The sequence below is a fragment of the Acomys minous genome, assembly GCF_964271855.1.
Source record: "Acomys minous genome assembly, chromosome: 14".
In the NCBI taxonomy this organism is placed as follows: Eukaryota; Metazoa; Chordata; class Mammalia; order Rodentia; family Muridae; genus Acomys; species Acomys minous.
In genome coordinates, this window is record NC_140496.1 from 72,526,231 (window position 1) to 72,543,965 (window position 17,735).

The 17,735-nt window shown below is 40.5% G+C and overlaps 1 protein-coding gene across 2 annotated transcripts in view; it reads left to right on the forward strand.

Moving 5' to 3' along the window:
* Window positions 1-17,735, forward strand: part of SASS6 (SAS-6 centriolar assembly protein) — a 34,095-nt gene that overhangs the window by 6,482 nt on the left and 9,878 nt on the right. The window contains exons 2-14 of one of the 2 annotated variants that reach the window (XM_084757262.1): window positions 912-972; window positions 2,565-2,644; window positions 3,008-3,112; window positions 4,421-4,592; window positions 5,044-5,109; window positions 6,485-6,604; window positions 9,274-9,465; window positions 13,382-13,576; window positions 13,666-13,755; window positions 13,832-14,011; window positions 14,558-14,639; window positions 15,518-15,654; window positions 17,430-17,558. In XM_084757262.1, the coding sequence (XP_084613388.1) occupies window positions 912-972; window positions 2,565-2,644; window positions 3,008-3,112; window positions 4,421-4,592; window positions 5,044-5,109; window positions 6,485-6,604; window positions 9,274-9,465; window positions 13,382-13,576; window positions 13,666-13,755; window positions 13,832-14,011; window positions 14,558-14,639; window positions 15,518-15,654; window positions 17,430-17,558 (1,609 nt within the window). The remainder of the gene's footprint in view (window positions 1-911; window positions 973-2,564; window positions 2,645-3,007; window positions 3,113-4,420; window positions 4,593-5,043; window positions 5,110-6,484; window positions 6,605-9,273; window positions 9,466-13,381; window positions 13,577-13,665; window positions 13,756-13,831; window positions 14,012-14,557; window positions 14,640-15,517; window positions 15,655-17,429; window positions 17,559-17,735) is intronic. The other variant, XM_084757263.1, reaches the window with a different exon arrangement.

Here is a 17,735-nt window from a genome sequence, read left to right on the forward strand (position 1 = left end):
TTCTGGCTCAAACTCTGCTCCAAGCTGACTTATTCAAACTGGCTTCTCTCTAAGCTTCTGAATGAATTGCTCTGCTTCTCAACTCACTCTTAAGCAAACTGCCTGAACAGGACTAGAACTCAGAGATCTGCAAGCCTCTGTCTCCTGAGTTCTGGGGTTAAAGGCAAGCACCATCACACATGGACCTAAGCTTTTCTTTACCTGAAGCGTGCTGGCCTTGAGCTCAGAGATCTGCTTGCCTCTGTCTCCTGGGATTAAAAGTGTGTCTGTATTCTAGCTGAATTATGTAGACCTAGAAGGTCTTTGGTTGCCAGAGTAACCAAATTCTGAGTGAAGATTTCTTTATATAATTATCTGATCAATAAGAAATTTAACTAAACCAGGTGTGGTGGCACACAACTTTAATCCCAACACTTAGGAGGCAGAGGCAGTTGGTTCTCTGTGAATTTCAGTCCAGCTTGAAGTACATAGAGTTCTACGACAGCCCGGACTAGAAAGACCCTGTCTCAAAAACAAAACGAACAAAAATCTAACTAAAGTGACCCATTTTAAGACAATATAAAATTGTAAGTCGAAGCTTACAAGAAAGGTGTGAGCAATTGAGTCTTGCCCAGCCGCCTCCACTTTCCGTCAGTCCTCAGTTGCCCTGATTGTCCGCCCCACTTAGTCCACAGCATCTTCATTTTAGAAGTCACAGATCTTTGGCTTTCCGTTAACACCTACTAGGTTACTTGTTAGAGGAACAATACAAACTTAAGACTTAATGTCCATTGTGCTTTCTAAAATCTGCTCAAAAGCTTGAGGGTGCCTGTGGGAGGCTTGTGGTTTAAGGTCCAAGCTTTAGCTGATGCACAGATAGTGAAACTCCTGCCCCCTGAACGTTTCTGAGCTGGTCATGTCTTTTCCTACAGGAGAGGAAGTGTTAGAGTGAGCATTGAACTACAATCCCTTTCTAATCCAGTTCACAGAAAGGTTAGTATTCATTTCTTTTTTGAAATAAGATCACTGTGTGTGCGCCATAATTATTGTTGTGGTTTTGTTTGTAAGCAAATGAAGTCTGTACTTCCTGTACTTAGTCATACTATAGTCACTGAGCAGGTTTTACGAGGGAGACTTGGCCATTATAGTCCACAGACGCTGACTCTTGCCGTTTCCCCAGATAGGAGAGATTCGACTGTCCAGTAGTGGTAGTGGTAGACTGCGCTCTCCCTGATCTATTTTGGTACTGAAATACAATTACTGAATTTTTTAAAAAGGGAAACTCTTTTGTTAAATCCAGTTTTTAAAAATTTGGGTCATTTTAGGACTCTTGCAAGGCTAGGATGGTGAAATCTAACTCAGCAATTTAAATATAATTATTCCGTGTATTATTAAACCCCAAAAGAATTAGGGGTTGATGTAACATCTGGGTTTGCCCTGAGCATTTAAAAGATTACCTTACTTTATGTTTTGATTTAGTGTGTGGATTCCATATGAACTTCAAAATTAAGTTGAATTTGGTGATATATGCCTGTAATCCCAGCATTCAAGGAGAAGCAGGATGGTTGAGAGGCCTTTGGCATGCAACCCAGGCTACAGAGTTGACAGCTTGTCTTAAAAAATAAAGAAGCGGCACTAGGAATATAGACCACAGGGCTAAGTGCAGCCTCCGTTCTCCTGGTGCAGCTTTCCCTGAGCACATGCAAGCATGCTGCGGTTGGCAGTAACTTGGGGTTTTGGCTTGTTGGTAGCTTTCAGTAGCATCAGAGAAGTACTTAAGTAGAAGTTACTGAACCCCAGGCTGTTTGGAGGTGTAGTCAGTCCCCAGGCCGTTGATTTTCCAAAACAGAGAATATACATTTTTACCTGTTAACCTTTTGGTACCTCTGCATTCATTAGCCTCACTAGTAAATTGCGTCGATATTTCCAATACCCTAGTAGATCCTTAGAAATGAGATTTTCTTCAAGTTCTTTGTTAGTCCTAGCCTTTCATAGTGTGCCTGTTCGTTGTTTTCTGAAGTTGATAGTTTTTGTGTACCTGTCAGCTGTGATGGTTTGTCACACTTTAAATTTAATGACCTGGCAAGTGTCTTTATGAAAGGAACCCATTTCATTAGGAAAGGAAACAGATGGCCCATGCCGTCGGTGGCCAGCTGGAGTAGGACGCCTCCTGGGATGCCGTGGAAACATGTCACCTGATACTCATCTTCTGTCTGAGCACCAAGGGCCCTTCCTTTTCTTGAGTAGATGTCAGTTTTGCTGATTATGTTTGTTGCTTTGGAAATACCACACCGGTTAATTTGAGGGGAGCTGAAAACACAGTTGTTCAGTCTTCCCATGGTGCCACAGAGTGCAAAGCCTCATAGAAGATGCTCTTAACTCCTAGCATCCATCCCGTCAGCTTCCACACTCCCTGTACGGCTCTCATGAAGCTGAGTGTCTAGCCCGAGTTAAGCCTAATAATAAACGAGCAGCGCCTGAAAGCAGGACTCTAAAGTATAACCGCTGCGATGATGGTTTGGAATAATTTCACTTCTACAAAAGCTCTACTGGAAACATTTTTTAAAAATGACTCTTTTCTTTAGGATTTAGTCATCCGTCTGACTGATGACACAGATCCATTTTTTCTGTATAACCTTGTTATATCTGAGGAAGATTTTCAAAGGTAAGTTATTTTATTTTTTGCTGGCCTATATGTAGTCTAGGAATTACTTTCTGAATTTTATAATGTGTTACACTATTCTTTTTTGAAACATATATCTATTCAGATGGTAAGTTATTCTGGGAATACCTACTGTCTGTCCTATAATTGTTTACAGGGTATTTTTAAAGATGAATGTTTTATAGATTAGATTCCACTTAAGCAACTCAGTTATTGGATGCTTTAGCTAAATTTCTTGACTCCTATTAGTTTTTACAAAATAAATAATGATGTTAGTACATAAAGAATATTTCACTTAATGAATTGTAACTACAGATAAGTTTCTGAAAAGTTTCCTGAAAAGCTGTTTTCTTGTTTTGTGCATAGCTTAAAGTTGCAGCAAGGTCTCCTGGTGGACTTCCTAGCTTTCCCACAGAAGTTTATAGATCTCCTTCAGCAGTGTACGCAGGAGCACGTGAAAGAGACTCCAAGGTGAGCCTCCCTTTCGAAAGATGATTGATGACAAAATTATTTTCCATGTGTTGCAAATACCCCACTTTTTAAAAACTGTGATTAGAGTTCAATTAAATCAAATTTTAAGAAATCGTGATTAAAATAAGTATTTGGCCCTTATTTATATGTTTTTGATGCAGCTTTTAAAGTTAATTGACTTTTTTGTTTTGCTTTGTTTTGTTTTATTTTGTTTTGGAGACAGGGTTTCTCTGTTTAGCCTTGGCTGTCCTGTAGACTAGTCTGGCCTTGAACTCACAGCGATCCACCCGCCTCTGCTTCCCAAGTGCTGGGCTTAAAGGGGTACACCACCACGCCCGGCCCTAAATTAATTGACTTTTAAAACAATTGTTTTTCTAAGACTTATTTGTTATTTATGTGTCTGTTTGTATGCGGGGCTTTTGGAGGCCAGAGGAATCTGTCAACTCTCCTGGAGCTACAGGTAGAGATTAGCTGCTTGAGGTGGTTGCTGGGAACTGAACTCAGGTCCTCAGAAAGAGCAGCAAGTACTCTTAACTGCTGAGTCCCACGCTAGTTGAACTATTTGATAGCATTTTTGTTTTTCTGATTCATTGCTTTCGTACTAGCATTCTGCTTGTGGTCATGGGCTGCTGACCTTGGTCATGTAAAGTTGGCTTGAACATCTGACAAGTAGTGCTTACAATATTATTTTTTTAGAAACTGGAAGCGTTTTTCTGTACCTTTCCCCTTCCCCCACCCCTTATTTTATTTATTTTTTGATACAGGGTCTCACTATGTAGCTCTGTCTGTCCTGGAACTTACTATGTAGACAGGGTTGGCCTTGAACTCATAGAGATTTGTCTATCTCTGCCTCCCTATTGCTGGGATTAAAGGCTTGGGCCACTACATCTGGCTTTTTTTCTTCATGTTTATTAGGTATAATTCTTCTATAAAGAACTTTCTGTTATTAATCAAGGCTATTTGACCATTCTGAGAGTTTATAGGGAACAGTTCTGATAGTTCTTACCTTTGCTTAAAGTGGAGTTGTCCAAATAAGGAGCTGGGACTTTGGTCATCCCCAAGGTATGCTGATGAGATTTTGTTTTTAGGTTTCACTTCTCTGTTTCTTTTCCCATTGTGAACTCAAGGACTATGCTTTTTTCACTCAACACCTCATCAGCCTCCTGTTGATCTTTTTGCAGGGAGAGTCCCTTCACACAGGCCTAGGATTTTTAGTCTCTCCCCTTCACGCTCTGAGGAAATTGATGATGCAGTGGCAGGGTCTCGCAGTTTTGCAAATGTGCTGTCATGTGACTTTTCTCTTCAAAGGTTTCTGCTGCAGCTCATTTCCTCCGCTGCTCTGTTGGACAACTCACCAGTATTTTTAAATGTAGTCGAGACAAATCCTTTTAAGCATCTTATTCACCTGTCACTAAAGCTTTTACCTGGAAATGATGTAGAGATAAAGAAATTTCTAGCAGGCTGTTTGAAATGTAGCAAGGTAAGATTTTAAATTTAAGTTATTCTTTTAAACTGGGGACCTAAGTACTTTATAAATCATTGCAGAACCATATTGCCTCTCCTCCCTTTTTAAGTGACTTTCATTGTTTTTTGCCATTTTATCAACTGACAAATATGTTTAAAAATAAGTATAAGAACATGTTCTGAATATTATAAAATGCCACATAAAGTATGTGGTACAAGAACAGCATACTGTTACTGCTTAGGAAGAACTTTCAGTGAAACGCCTAGAACTCTGCATGGCAAATGCTCAGGGCGCACAGAGCTAGGGTCGTGTGAAAACCGCAGGCTCTGGGTAGAAGGCCCAAGTTTCTGTATGTTCAACAGGCTCTTTGCATGATGCTGGTGCTGTCCTTTGTGGTACTTTGAATAGCTCGGCTTTGGATGATTGTGTTAAATTATAAGCTGTATAATTTTATTTTTATAAATAGGAAGAAAAATTATCATTGACTAAATCACTAGATGATGTTACCAGGCAACTGCACATTACACAAGAGGTAATTCAGATTTCATTTTGTCTTGTAAAATTCAGCTAGATGTTGGTCCTGAACTCTTTCTTGAATTAAAACCAAGCCCTTGTGTATCTTTTTTCAAAGTATGTTGCTGTGGGGTCTCCTCTCTTTGCCCCTCTTCCCCTGCCAGTTAATTATCTTAAATTGATGCTTCCTTTTAGACATTTGATTCCTACCAAGCATCTCTGCCATCCCTAACACATGACACACTTCCTGAGTCATCACTGACTAAGACACTGCTTAGCATCCACCACTGACTCTCTTTCCTCTTAAAAAAGTATTATTTTATTGTGTGTATATGTTTCTTTCTCTCCTCCCCTCTCTCTTTCTGTGTGTGTGTAAGCATGTGTGTTTGCAAGTGGAGATCAGAGGACAATTTATGGGAGTTGTTTTTTTTTCCTGTTGCCATGGGTACCAGGAATCAAACTCAGGCCATCAGGCTTGGCAGAAGCTCTAATTGGCCCTTTCATTTTATTCATCTCATTTGTCTGGCTTAGATTGGCTTTTCAGTTCCTGTCTTCCTTTTCCTTCCTTCCTTCCTTCCTTCCTTCCTTCCTTCCTTCCTTCCTTCCTGTGTTGAGACGAGGGATAGCTCAGTGGTTGAGAACACTGGCTTCTCTTCCAGAGGACCTAGCTTCAATTCCCAGCACTCTCAAGCTGTCCCTAACTCCAGTTCCAGGTGATCCAGTCATACATGCAGGCAAAACACCAGTGCACATAAAAATAAATAAATCTTTTCTTTTTTTAAAAAGAATTAATCCTTTCAATGCTTAGCATGATTTCAGTCATACCCATTACCCTTTACCGTTGAAATCTAGGGTGAAAGTATTTGATAAGCAACATGGCTGTAGGCAGAAAATACTCCTGTGCAGCATGGTTCCTTGAAGGACCATGATGCTGAGCTTATGTATAAGAAGTAAACTTAGATCTGGGCGTGGTGGTACACACCTGTAATCCCAGCACTCGGGAGGCAGAGGCAGGTGGATCTCTGTGAGTTCAAGGTCAGCCTGGTCTACAAAGTGAGTTCAGGACATCCAGGGCTACACAGAGAAACTCTGTTTTAAAAAAAAAGTAAACTTAGGAGAGACTTACTATACCCAAGCCTCCTAATGTCAGAGAGGATTTGGTGCTGAAGAGCTAGATGAAATTCACAGTTTAAAGGCAGGGTAAGCTTCACTTGTAGGCCATTGTAGCTTCTGTTCTCATCTGGACTTCCTAAACTGATCCGTGAAAAAAGCTTTGAGTATATAATAAGCTGAAATTACCTTTTCAGTATCCATGTTAAGTACTCTGTGTTCTGGTCTGAAGTGTAGCGTGTTCAAGAGACTGTCCTAATATCTCGTACCAACTTCTAATATAGACCTTATCAGAAAAAACACAAGAATTGGATAAACTGCGGAGTGAATGGGCCTCACACACAGCATCGTTGACAAATAAGCATTCTCAGGAATTAACAAATGAAAAGGAAAAAGCCTTGCAGGTAAGAACATTGAAGGTAACTGGAAAATATCATTTTAAAAATTATTCTTAGTTATTCCATTGATTATAAAAGTACTAAGTGCTTGCTTAAAAATTTTAAAATACCTAACAAGTACATAAAATCCCAATGAAGAGCTTAATTTTTCAGAGTCTTACTACTCAGAGGTTATACAGCCAGCCCAGGCACTTTATTCTGCTCTGCTTCCTGGGCACCAGCCTCGCCCGCTGTGGGTTGCTGGTGTTCCTCCTTCCTTAAGGTCACCATATGGATGCTCAAGTCAATGCAGATGATTTAATGCAGTTTTCTAGCCTTTTCTCGGTGTGTGTGTATGTGTGTGTGTGTGTGTGTGTGTGTGTGTGTGTGTGTACAACTTACAAATCTGTAACTTACAAATAATTTGTTCATAAGTTTGTAGAAATATAAATTATGAATCAGAAGGATGTTTGGGGTTTTAACCTACGTTAATAAGATTTTATTAGACATATTGATAATAACTTTTTAAAAACTTAACCTAAGATACCATTCTATTTCAGTTCAAATACTTCTTTTTGATGCCACACAGCTGTTATTTGACATTCAGATACAACTTAAAAGAACTTCTTCCCAAACTGGTGGACATTTGAATGCTTTGAAATTCTGGTCACTATGAACCTAGTGCAGTGAGCTTTATGTTTACATTATAACAACACTCGTATAAAATTTTCTTGTCACTTGAAACGATTGTGATATAACCTAAAAAGGTTCTGTCACACGAAATCTCAAAGGTTCTCACCCCCTGTGCTTCTGACACTATCGGTCATCTTTGTGTTGCCACCTGACGGGCACTAAAGAGATGTTTGTGTCAATTCCCCTTATAACTTTGCATGAAGCTAAGCATCTTTCCACGTGACTTTTTTTTTTTAACCATTTTTATGTCTTCTACGGATTACCTTTTCACCTTTACTCTATTTGCTGTTTTATAGTGAAATGTCTTACCTTCTATTTCATAGCTTTAATAATACATTTTAATGTACTTAATACTAACTAGTTATTTGCTGTTAAGAGTATAAATGGATTTTAAAAATTAGTATAAGTTTCACCCAAATTGAAATTTAGACTATCGTGTCACCCTTCAAGGCTCCCTTACATGCCTTCCCAGTCTGTGTGCTACTCTATGGGGTGTCTCAGGTACACTTTGTATTGCTGTGAAGAGGCACCATGACCATGGCTACTCTTACAAAGGAAAGCATTTCATTGGGACCGGCTTACAGTTCAGAGGTTTAGTCCACTCTCAGCCTTGTGGCATGCAGATGGACATGGTGCTGGAGAGGTAGCTGGGAGTTCTACACCTGGGTCCACAGGCAGCAGGAAGAGCGAGTGAGCTGCTGGGCCTGGCTTGAGCTTCTGAAGCCTCAAAGCCCATCCCCGGCGACACACTTCCTCCAACAAGGCCACACTGACTCCCATAAGGCCACACATCCTAATCCTTCCAAATATTGCCACTCTATGAGCCTGTGGGGGCCATTTTCATTCATCTGGGGTCACCACCTTTCTGACTGCTGCCGTTATTGCTTGGTTTTGTTCTTTAGCCTAAGTTGACTCAGGTAGCATGTTTTTGTATCATTTTCTGTCCCTCAGCACAACAGCTTTGAAATTCAATTATATGGTTTCCTTTTACTATTGTTCGGTATTCAATTATATGATAGAGCATGATTTATTTGGTTTCCTATTGGCTGGCCTTTGGATTATGTGTGATTTGTTGTTATTGTTGTTGTGTGTTAAACTGACATGAGCAACCTATTACATGTCTTTTTGTGCAGGTGTACACTCCCTATTATTGGGTACAATTTGCTAGGTTCTAGTATAGGCGTGTGCTTAGCTTTTACAGGAACTGTCTGTTTACCAGTGGAGGCTTACACTGCCACTCTGATGGTTTCTAATACTGTCACATAATAATGAGCATTTTTTTGAATGCATACTGACCAACTTCATTATGTAATGCCCACTCAACGTGCTCATTATTAAATTGACCTACTAGTATTTTTTTTATTTATTTTTAGGAATTATTGTATATTCTAAACATGAATGTTTTTGTATGGTACAGTGTCACCCATTAGCTGTAAGGAAGTAATAACAGGGACTTTGTCTCAGAATATGGAAATACATAGAGGCCCAAATGTCCCTTATACAAAGTAGCACACTATTTACATATAACTTATGCATATCTATACTTTGGATCATCTCTATATTACTTTTAATGTCGAATGTAATATATATGCCATGCAAACATTTCTACAGTGTTGTTTAGGGAATAATAACAGAAAAATCTGTACATCACAATACAGATAAACAAAGACTGTATCTATCTACTTCTCCTCCACCACTCTGGTTAGTTTACTTTAAAGATAGTGTCTTGTGTAGCCTATGCTGGATTTGATCTTAGTGTGTAGCGGAGAATGACTTTGAAGTTCTGGCCCTTGGGTTTATTCCTCCTGCATGGTGAAAATTACCAGCAAGACAGTAGTGTTAAATATACTTTTGTTTACCTAACTTGCTGTTTCATAAACTTGTAGTTGAAGTAGACTTTTTCTAAGCAGGGAAATCTGAAAATGATGAAGGGATTATGATATTTCTTCTGCTCTTTCCCTATTAATATTTCTGTTCTTCTTTGACATGCCATTCTATAATAGGTACAAGTTCAATGCCAACAGCAGCATGAGCAACAGAAAAAGGATCTGGAAGCCCTCCATCAGCAAAATGTCCACCAGCTACAAAGCAGGTTGTCCGAGTTAGAGGGGGCTAATAAAGACCTCACCGAGAGGAAGTATAAAGGAGACTCTACTGTCCGAGAACTGAAAGCAAAGCTTGCTGGTGTGGAAGAGGTATTGAGCGCCAGCACTTCTGGGTCGCACTTGTAGGCTTGCGGCTGAGGCGCTTGGTTTACTGTGGAGACTGTGCTGCTGAGTGGCTGGTGTTCCCTTGGATGCTCTGCACAGATCCCTTGGCAATGTAATAATCATCCCGATGCACAGAAAATAGGAAATAGCAAATGTAATCCAAGTGCTGACTCAGGACAGAACTGGGATAAGCTGGGGATTTTAGTTTGAAGTTTTGAGTATTTACAGGAGCAGCCCACAGATTCTCTCAGTGTCTTTTTAATCTTAGTGCAGTGTCCGTGTCTGCCAGGAGCTTGGTGTTCACAAGCAGCCGTATGAAGTCGAATGGGCAGTGAGAATACCACTGCTCGAAAATAGCTAGTGCTTACTGAACGTGTGTGGGTAATGACAGACACTATGGAAGTGACTGGAGAAAATTCACCCCATACTTAGGTGCCACTGCTGTATCCTCACTGTAGAGATCGATGGTGAGGCTGCAGCACAGAGGTTAAAAATCCTACAGCCAGCAAGTGGAAGAGAGGATTGTGACCCATCTGTTATTTGCCCGTCTTTCTTTCAAGCAGCCAGAAATGTTTGTTTTTGTATTGCTGGAATTTAGCCTGGGCCTCCTGCATTCTTGGCAAGTGCTGTGCAGTGAGCTGCAAACCTTGCACATCAGAGAAATCCAAACAGTCTTGGTGTTGCTACGGAGCATGTGCCGATGCCTGGCATTAATCATAGTCCCTGCTCAGCACTACTAGGAGTTATTTTCAGTTTGGTTGTTGCTGGTTTTGAGACAGGGCTTCCTGTGTCCCCCAGGTTGCCTTTAGACTCCTCATTTCAACTCTGTATCTGGCTTTACTTGACTGACTGGCTGGACTTCAGGCACGCAGCACTATTTCTGATTTTTGTTTGTTTGCTTCAGAGTTTCTCTGTGTATCCCTGGCTGTCCAGGAACTCTGTAGACTATGCTAGCTTTGAACTCAGAGGTCCACCCTTCTCTGCAGCCCTAGGGCTGGGATTAAAGGTGTGTGGGCCACACCCAGCTTGTTTCTGTTTTTTAAGGTCTATCTGTCTAACAATGGAGATGACCAAAGTTCCATTTTACTAGTATGTAGAAGCTAAAGCTCCACCTAGTGTGTGTGTAGATCTTTAAAACATCATGCACTGACAACAGATGTGTATGTACATTATACCCTATACCTTTCGTGTAGTGGTTCGTGCAACATCGTGACCTCACACATGTACCTTGGTAGGCCGATGGCCTCATCCTAATGCTATATGATTTCTTCTATTGGAACCCCAAATTGGCCAGCGTATTAACAATCTTAATTATGTTGATCTTCATATAACCTCATTATGTTAGTTATCTTTGTATCTGTGACAAAATATTGTTATAAACAACTTAAGAGGGGGGGCTTATTTTGTCTTACCATTTCAGAGGTGTCACTCTGGCTGTACCAATATTGAACTCGATACAATGTGGTTAAGGGTTAAAGGGGCTATTCATTGCACAGTGGACAGGAAGTGGGCAGGGAACCATGACAACACAGGAACATGACATGATACAGCTCTTGAGGACATGGTTCCTGTCACTTCACTTCTTTTATGTGTCCACCGCCTCCTGCTAGAGGTCAAGCCTGTAGGGGTATTTCATGTTTAAGCCGTAAAAACACATGGTCTTTTCCAAGATTTGTAGGCCACCTGCAGAGTACAACTGCCTGAGGAACTTTATCACTGAGTGTTCAGTTTCATAACTATGTCAAGTTAAACTTTGTAGGCATTAATATCCTAAAGTGACTATCCTTTGTTGGGTATTTACTGTGTGCAATCAATGTGCCAGGCAACTTACATAAGGGTTTTTGAAGTGTTTGGAGGATTTTTATGGTAGATCACAGACCTTTTTCTACCAGATATCAGTCCATGATACCCTGCAGCTCTCACTGAGGGACAGAATAGATAAGCCCCTCCCACTTGTAGCTGTAAGATAAGTCCTCCCTGGTGCCTGCTTTCATGGCCCTTGGCACATGGGCCAGGCCACACCGGATGGTATGGTGTGAAGTTTGCTCACCCCTTGAAAAGCATTAAGAGTCAGAGTCTGCTTTGTTCTTGAGAAATAAGGGGTCTGTCTCTCCTGTCAAGGGCCATGCCTTGCCATCCCCGCAGCTCTTGCTTCCCAGGCTAGCCCCTTTGGACTTCCCAGGTTAGCCCCTTTGGATTTCATGCCTGCTCCTTCTCTCCAAGACTCTGACTCCCAAAAAAGCTTTTTTTGAAGGGTGTTCTCATGTCAGCTCCTTCCCAGGAACCTGCATTAAAGATTGTTTAAGATGTTTTTGTGTGTGCATGTGTGTTTAAAAATGAGCACACACCTGTCAGGACAACCTTATAAACGAGGACATTAAGAAAAGTTGAGTATTTCCGCAAGTGCCCTGTACATAGTTCTGATTTGAGGTAGTCTGTCTGAAACCAAAGTTTGCTCTGAAAACCATTGTTACGTACTATAAAATTATCTTGTATATTTTTTGTTAAAACAATTCCCTAGGTATTATTTATTGGGCTTAAGTCTGTTACATTTGGGTTGCTATTAGCTTATTAAGAAGTGATTATTCTAGATTTTTAAAAAGTATTTTTATTATTTGCTTTTTTCCTTGCTTTAAATATAAACCAAAGAGAAATTTGGAAATGTTAACATATTTATTGAAGTAAAAAAGGTTTACTATATTATAAGAAGTAGATAATAAAATTATACAGTGTGGGGCTAGAGAGATGGTGCTGCACTTAAGAGCATTTGTTGCTCTTGCAGAGGATCTAGTTCGATTCCCAGCACCCACATGGTATGACTCCAGTTTCAAATCCCACACCTCTCCTAGCCTTCACAAACAGAAGGCATGTACGTGGTGCACATGCACACATACAGGAAAAAACAATCATACACATAAAATAAAAATTAATAAATCTTATAGAAAAATTACACACTATTAGCTCCATTCTAAAAAGAAACCTGGAGTCAACCAGGAAATGCTAATTCTAGAGCCATAGCTCTTACCCTGGCTGCCCTTACCGTCAGTACTGAGGTATAAAATTCTAAGAAGTTGTAATTTTTTTTTTTAATAAATAGTATTGCTTTGTCTTCTCCTTAGTATAATTGAATTAGCAGTATATTTTACAGGTCTATAACTTACACAATCACTGGAAAGATTTTCATGGTTTTAAAAAACATACTAGATGCTGAACATGGTGCCACACACCTGTAATCCCAGCACTCAGGGAGGTAGAGGCAGGCAGATTGCTGTGAGTTCGAGGCCAGCCTTGTCTACAAAGTGAGTCCAAGGCTACATAGACAAAACCTGCCTCAAAAAACCAAAGCAAAAACACAAACACAAATAAAACAACAACAACAGCAAAATCCATACTAGAACCTCAAAATTACTAAAGACTGTTTTTTAACTTGAGTTAAGATGTATGTAGCTCAGGTTAGCCTCAAGGTTATAATAGTTCTGCCTCAGTGTCTGAGTACCGTGAAGACAGACAGACACCACTGCACCTATCTTTGAAGACATTTTTGGTGTTTAAGACATAGTAGGTTTTTAGAAAGTTTTTTTTTTTTAAGGTAATGAGTATTTTGGGGTTTTTTTTCCCTGTTTTTATGTGTGTTGATGTTTTGCCTATAAGTATGCGTTTGCATCATGTGTGTACCTGGTATCTGCAAAGGCCAGAAGAGGACATCAGATTTCCTAGGACTCAGTCACAGATAAGTGTGAGCTGCCACGTGTGTGCTGGGAATTGAGTCTGGAAGGGGTTTCGGTGCTTTCACCACTGAGTCACCTCTCCAGTCCCAAGACACCTTAGTTTTAAATAACCCAACTGGCTAATTTTCCTTTTACAAGATGCATAATAATTCCTTCCCCCAACCGGCCCCCAGGAGCTGCAGCGAACCAAGCAAGAGGTCCTTTCTCTGAGGAGAGAGAATTGTACACTGGACGCTGAATGCCACGAGAAAGAAAAGCATATTAACCAGCTACAAACAAAAGTGGCAGTTTTAGAACAGGAAATCAAGGATAAAGACCAGCTTGTTGTGCGGACAAAAGAAGCATTCGATACAATCCAAGAACAAAAGGTCTATTGTAAAAATTTAAAAACAAATAGATCACACTTACTTCCCCTAAACAGACACAATGCCTTACTTGTGTTTTGTTTTTATATCAGGTGGCTTTAGAAGAAAATGGTGAGAAAAATCAGATACAACTGGGAAAACTTGAGGCTACAATTAAATCGTTATCAGCAGAACTTCTGAAGGTTGGCTTTGGAATGTTTAGCAGAATATTAATATTTCATTGGGTTATGGAAATATTCATCTGAGGCTCTCTCACAGGCAAATGAAATTATCAAGAAGTTACAAGGGGATCTTAAAACTCTCATGGGTAAATTGAAACTGAAGAACACAGTTACCATCCAGCAAGAAAAGCTATTGGCTGAGAAAGAAGAAATGCTACAGAAGGAGCAAAAGGAGCTGCAGGACGCTGGACAGTGTCTTCGAGCCAGAGAACAAGAGGTGGTCGCTGTCCCCTGCTTCCGCCCTGGGGCTGCTTTGTATACAGTTAGTGAGCGTCCCCACGTAGACACCAAAACTTCAACTGGGTTCTATGAAGACAGTTGCTTTGGCCTTCTTTTCCCTTACACAAAAACCCTCCGGGCGTGGTGGCACGTGCCTGTAATCCCAGCACTCGAGAGGCAGAGGCAGGTGGATGTGATCACTGTGAGTTCGAGGCCAGCCTGGTCTACAAAGTGAGTCCAGGACAACCAAGGCTGCACAGGGAAACCCTGTCTCGAAAAATAAAAAAACAAAAAACCCCCACTAAATTAGGTAGATGTTAATAAGCCACTTTAGTTTGCAAGGGTAGTGACAAATGCTCCTATACTTTGATTCTCAAATGTATAGAATGGATAGGTATTTGTGTATGTTACTCCTATTTAAAAACTTCAGGACAGAGTTGAATTGTCTTCCTTATTTTCATCTAATAGTTTTAGTTAATACTACACTACATTCTTTAGTCTTCGACTTTTACATTGACTTATTGTGATGATTGACATATTTCAGGTATGCAAACTACAAGAGCAATTAGAAACTACAGTTCAGAAACTTGAAGAAAGTAAACAACTTTTAAAAAATAATGAAAAATGTAAGTAATGTTATATTCTGTAAAGGAGGCTTATAGTTTTACTGTTAACATGAAAATTTTTACTTGAATTAGTAAAAATTCAGGTTAATGAAAATATTGCTATATATAAATAGTTTCTGCTTTAGATTTGCTTTTATTGTTGTTTTGGTTTTGAGTCAGAGTCTCAGTGTGTAGCTCTGTCTGTTTCTTGCCTCCTGAGTGCTGGGATTAAAGGTGTGTAACACCTTGCCTGGCAGATTCAACTTTATTTTTGTTTGTTTGTTTGGTCTTTTTGGTTTTTCAAGACAGGGTTTCTCTGTGTAGCCTTGGCTGTCCTAGACTTGCTTTGTAGACCAGGCTGGCCTCCAACTCACAGCGATCTGCCTGCCTCTACGTCCTGCTGGGATTAAAGGCATGTGCCAGCACACCTGGCAAGATTCAACTTTAATTAAACATTTTCTCAGTTCCAAGACAAAGAATTGTGAACTTTAAATATCTGAAAGATACTGTTGTAGAAGCAAAACTTCAGGGATTTTTGAGTCACAGAAGTATGTGCTTCTGTCTTTTAACAAGTCCCATGTGGTGCTTGTTAAAATTAGCATCTTTAACTACAAACATGTATTCAAGCTTATATTGTGTGACTGTGGTGGAAGGCAGCCGTAGAGACTGAATACTACAGACAACTACGTATAATTGGTGTGATATTGCACACTTATATATCATCTGAGCCTTTGGGAGACAGGAGCAGATAGACCATTAATTGTCGGTCTACCTGGGCTACAGTAAGGCCTGTCTGGAAAACAAAAAACAAAAACAAAGGGAGAAAAGTACTTACGTTAAAATTATTTGAAAAATAAAAACTAAAGTGAAATTGTGTTTTGCTTTTTATTCTATTTAAGTAATCACGTGGCTAAACAAAGAGCTGAATGAAAACCAGCTGGGAAGAAAGCACGACCCCTTGGGGACCTCTACCATTCCAGCTGCGCTTTCTGGTAGCAGCGCCATCCGAAGCGGGATTTCCCCCAACCTCAATGTGGTAAGAGTTACGGTGGATGAGGTGTGGGTGATGTGTTGAGAGTCTGGCAGTTACTTAGTAGGAGCTGGTATATACTGCTCTTGGCGTGTTGATTAAACATACATGTTCTTAGAGAAGGACAGTCTTCATGCCTCTGTGTGATGGCGAATATGTTGCGTGAGTATATGCATGAGTGTATACATGGATGTGCAGAGAGCAGAGATTGTTTGGACACTTGAAGCAGAGAAAATTCAGGTTTGGACCTACTATGGAGAAAGGCCTCCACTGCTTCGGTCAGCGTACTAATGAGGGTAGCTTTATTAGCACAGATGTGCTGGCTCTAAGATGTGAGCATCATGAGATGGACATTTCTAGCTTTGTCCTCCCAAGGAATGGGAAAGAGAAGAAAGGCAGCTCTTAGCTCCGGGAGGTGGCCTGGTACTGCAAGATGGCAGAGCTGAGAGCGCTAGGCACTTGCTTATTACAGCTGAAGACCTGGCCTCTGCTCTTGAACATAACAAGTATATAGAATATCATCATCAGACGCGGTCTCCTGATGAATCGACACAAGAAGAGGAGCACTCTTCAGTCATAGCTGAACACAGGCAGACGTTTGCGAGGCCACAGAAAGGGCCAGAAAGCCTTCCGTCTTGGTTGATGTGTGTAGCCGTCTAACAGTTCTGGCCGTAATACCGACCTTCGTCAGTAAGACTTAGCTAGGTCCTCAGTCACTTATTTCTACTTCATAGCAGCTTGGGGCCAACCCATGGTAAAGTTTCACTTTCTTTAATTTTTCCCTCAAATTCTCTGACATGCCTAAGTTCAGTCAGTCAGTCTGTCTCTTTTAACACTTGCTGGGATTTCTCAGGGTTCCTCAGAGTTTACAGGCCCCGTCACTTGGAGTAATAATCCCAGCTGTACATCACAGGCACGCTGCTGGCCATGAGGGATTGCCACTGATTCTTTTGTTGTTGTTGTTGTTTTGGTTTTTGGAGGCAAAGTTTCTCTATGGAGCTTTGGCTGTCCTTGAATTCACAGAGATCTGCCTGCCTCTGTCTCCCCGAGTCCTGGGATCACAGGCATGTGCCACTGTGCCTGGCTTGCCACTGATTCTTAAATTTGGATGCCTAATCAAAATTTTAATCTGCTTTGATAAACAGTACCACACTATGTAAAACTTGGAAAGATTGCTGCGAAGTTGGAAATGGGTACAAAAAGAAATGGCTGGGGCTAAATTATAAACTTAGAAGCAGTTGAATAATGCATGATGTTAAATCACTACGTAAAGGGTGTTTATAGTGTGCAAGCATTGGTGATACAGTCACTTCAGGTGGCCTCTTATAAGAAACTTGATTCTCATGACTTGGTTAATGATGGTGCCATATTAAAATTAGTACAAAGCATTGTTTTCAACTTGTCCATCTAAAGACACTATTTTATCTGTGCCTGGACTGTCGATGACTTCTTCCTCGTACCTTCTCTGTCAGTAAGACTGGATAAGCCCAGGTGCATTGGTGGTCTTTGTTTTAGCACAGAGGCAGGCTCAGGAGTTTCTGTGACCCACACTTGCATAGCTAGTCTGGAAGGCCTGCTAGGGGGACTGAAGAGATCCCAGCCTCTGGTTATTAATGAGCAGCATTTTGTAGTATCTTGCTAGAGAAAATTGACCTCTGAGATATTGCTATTACTAGTAATTATTATTAGCAGACACTAATGCCTTCTAGGCCAATAAGTACTTTAGATTATAATTTAGAAATATTTTTCATCTTCAATTGTTTTTATGCTTTGGTTTTTAGGTTGACAGTAGACTAAATTACCCGAACTGTGGAATTGGCTATCCTGTCTCCTCTGCGTTCGCATTCCAGAATGCTTTTCCTCATGCAGGATCTGCCAAGAACACTAGCCATCCAGTCTCTGGGCCAAAGGTAGCCACATGAAGTGCTTTTTTAAAAATACGAATGTGTTGGCATATAAGTACTTGCACTTTTTAAATGTTTGTTTGTTTGGTCAGCTGCCCAATGTCAGGTAATGTATTAGATGAATTCTGAGAGTCTAGTGTGTGCTTAAAGGAAATATATGCACCAACTATTCATGGAGTCACT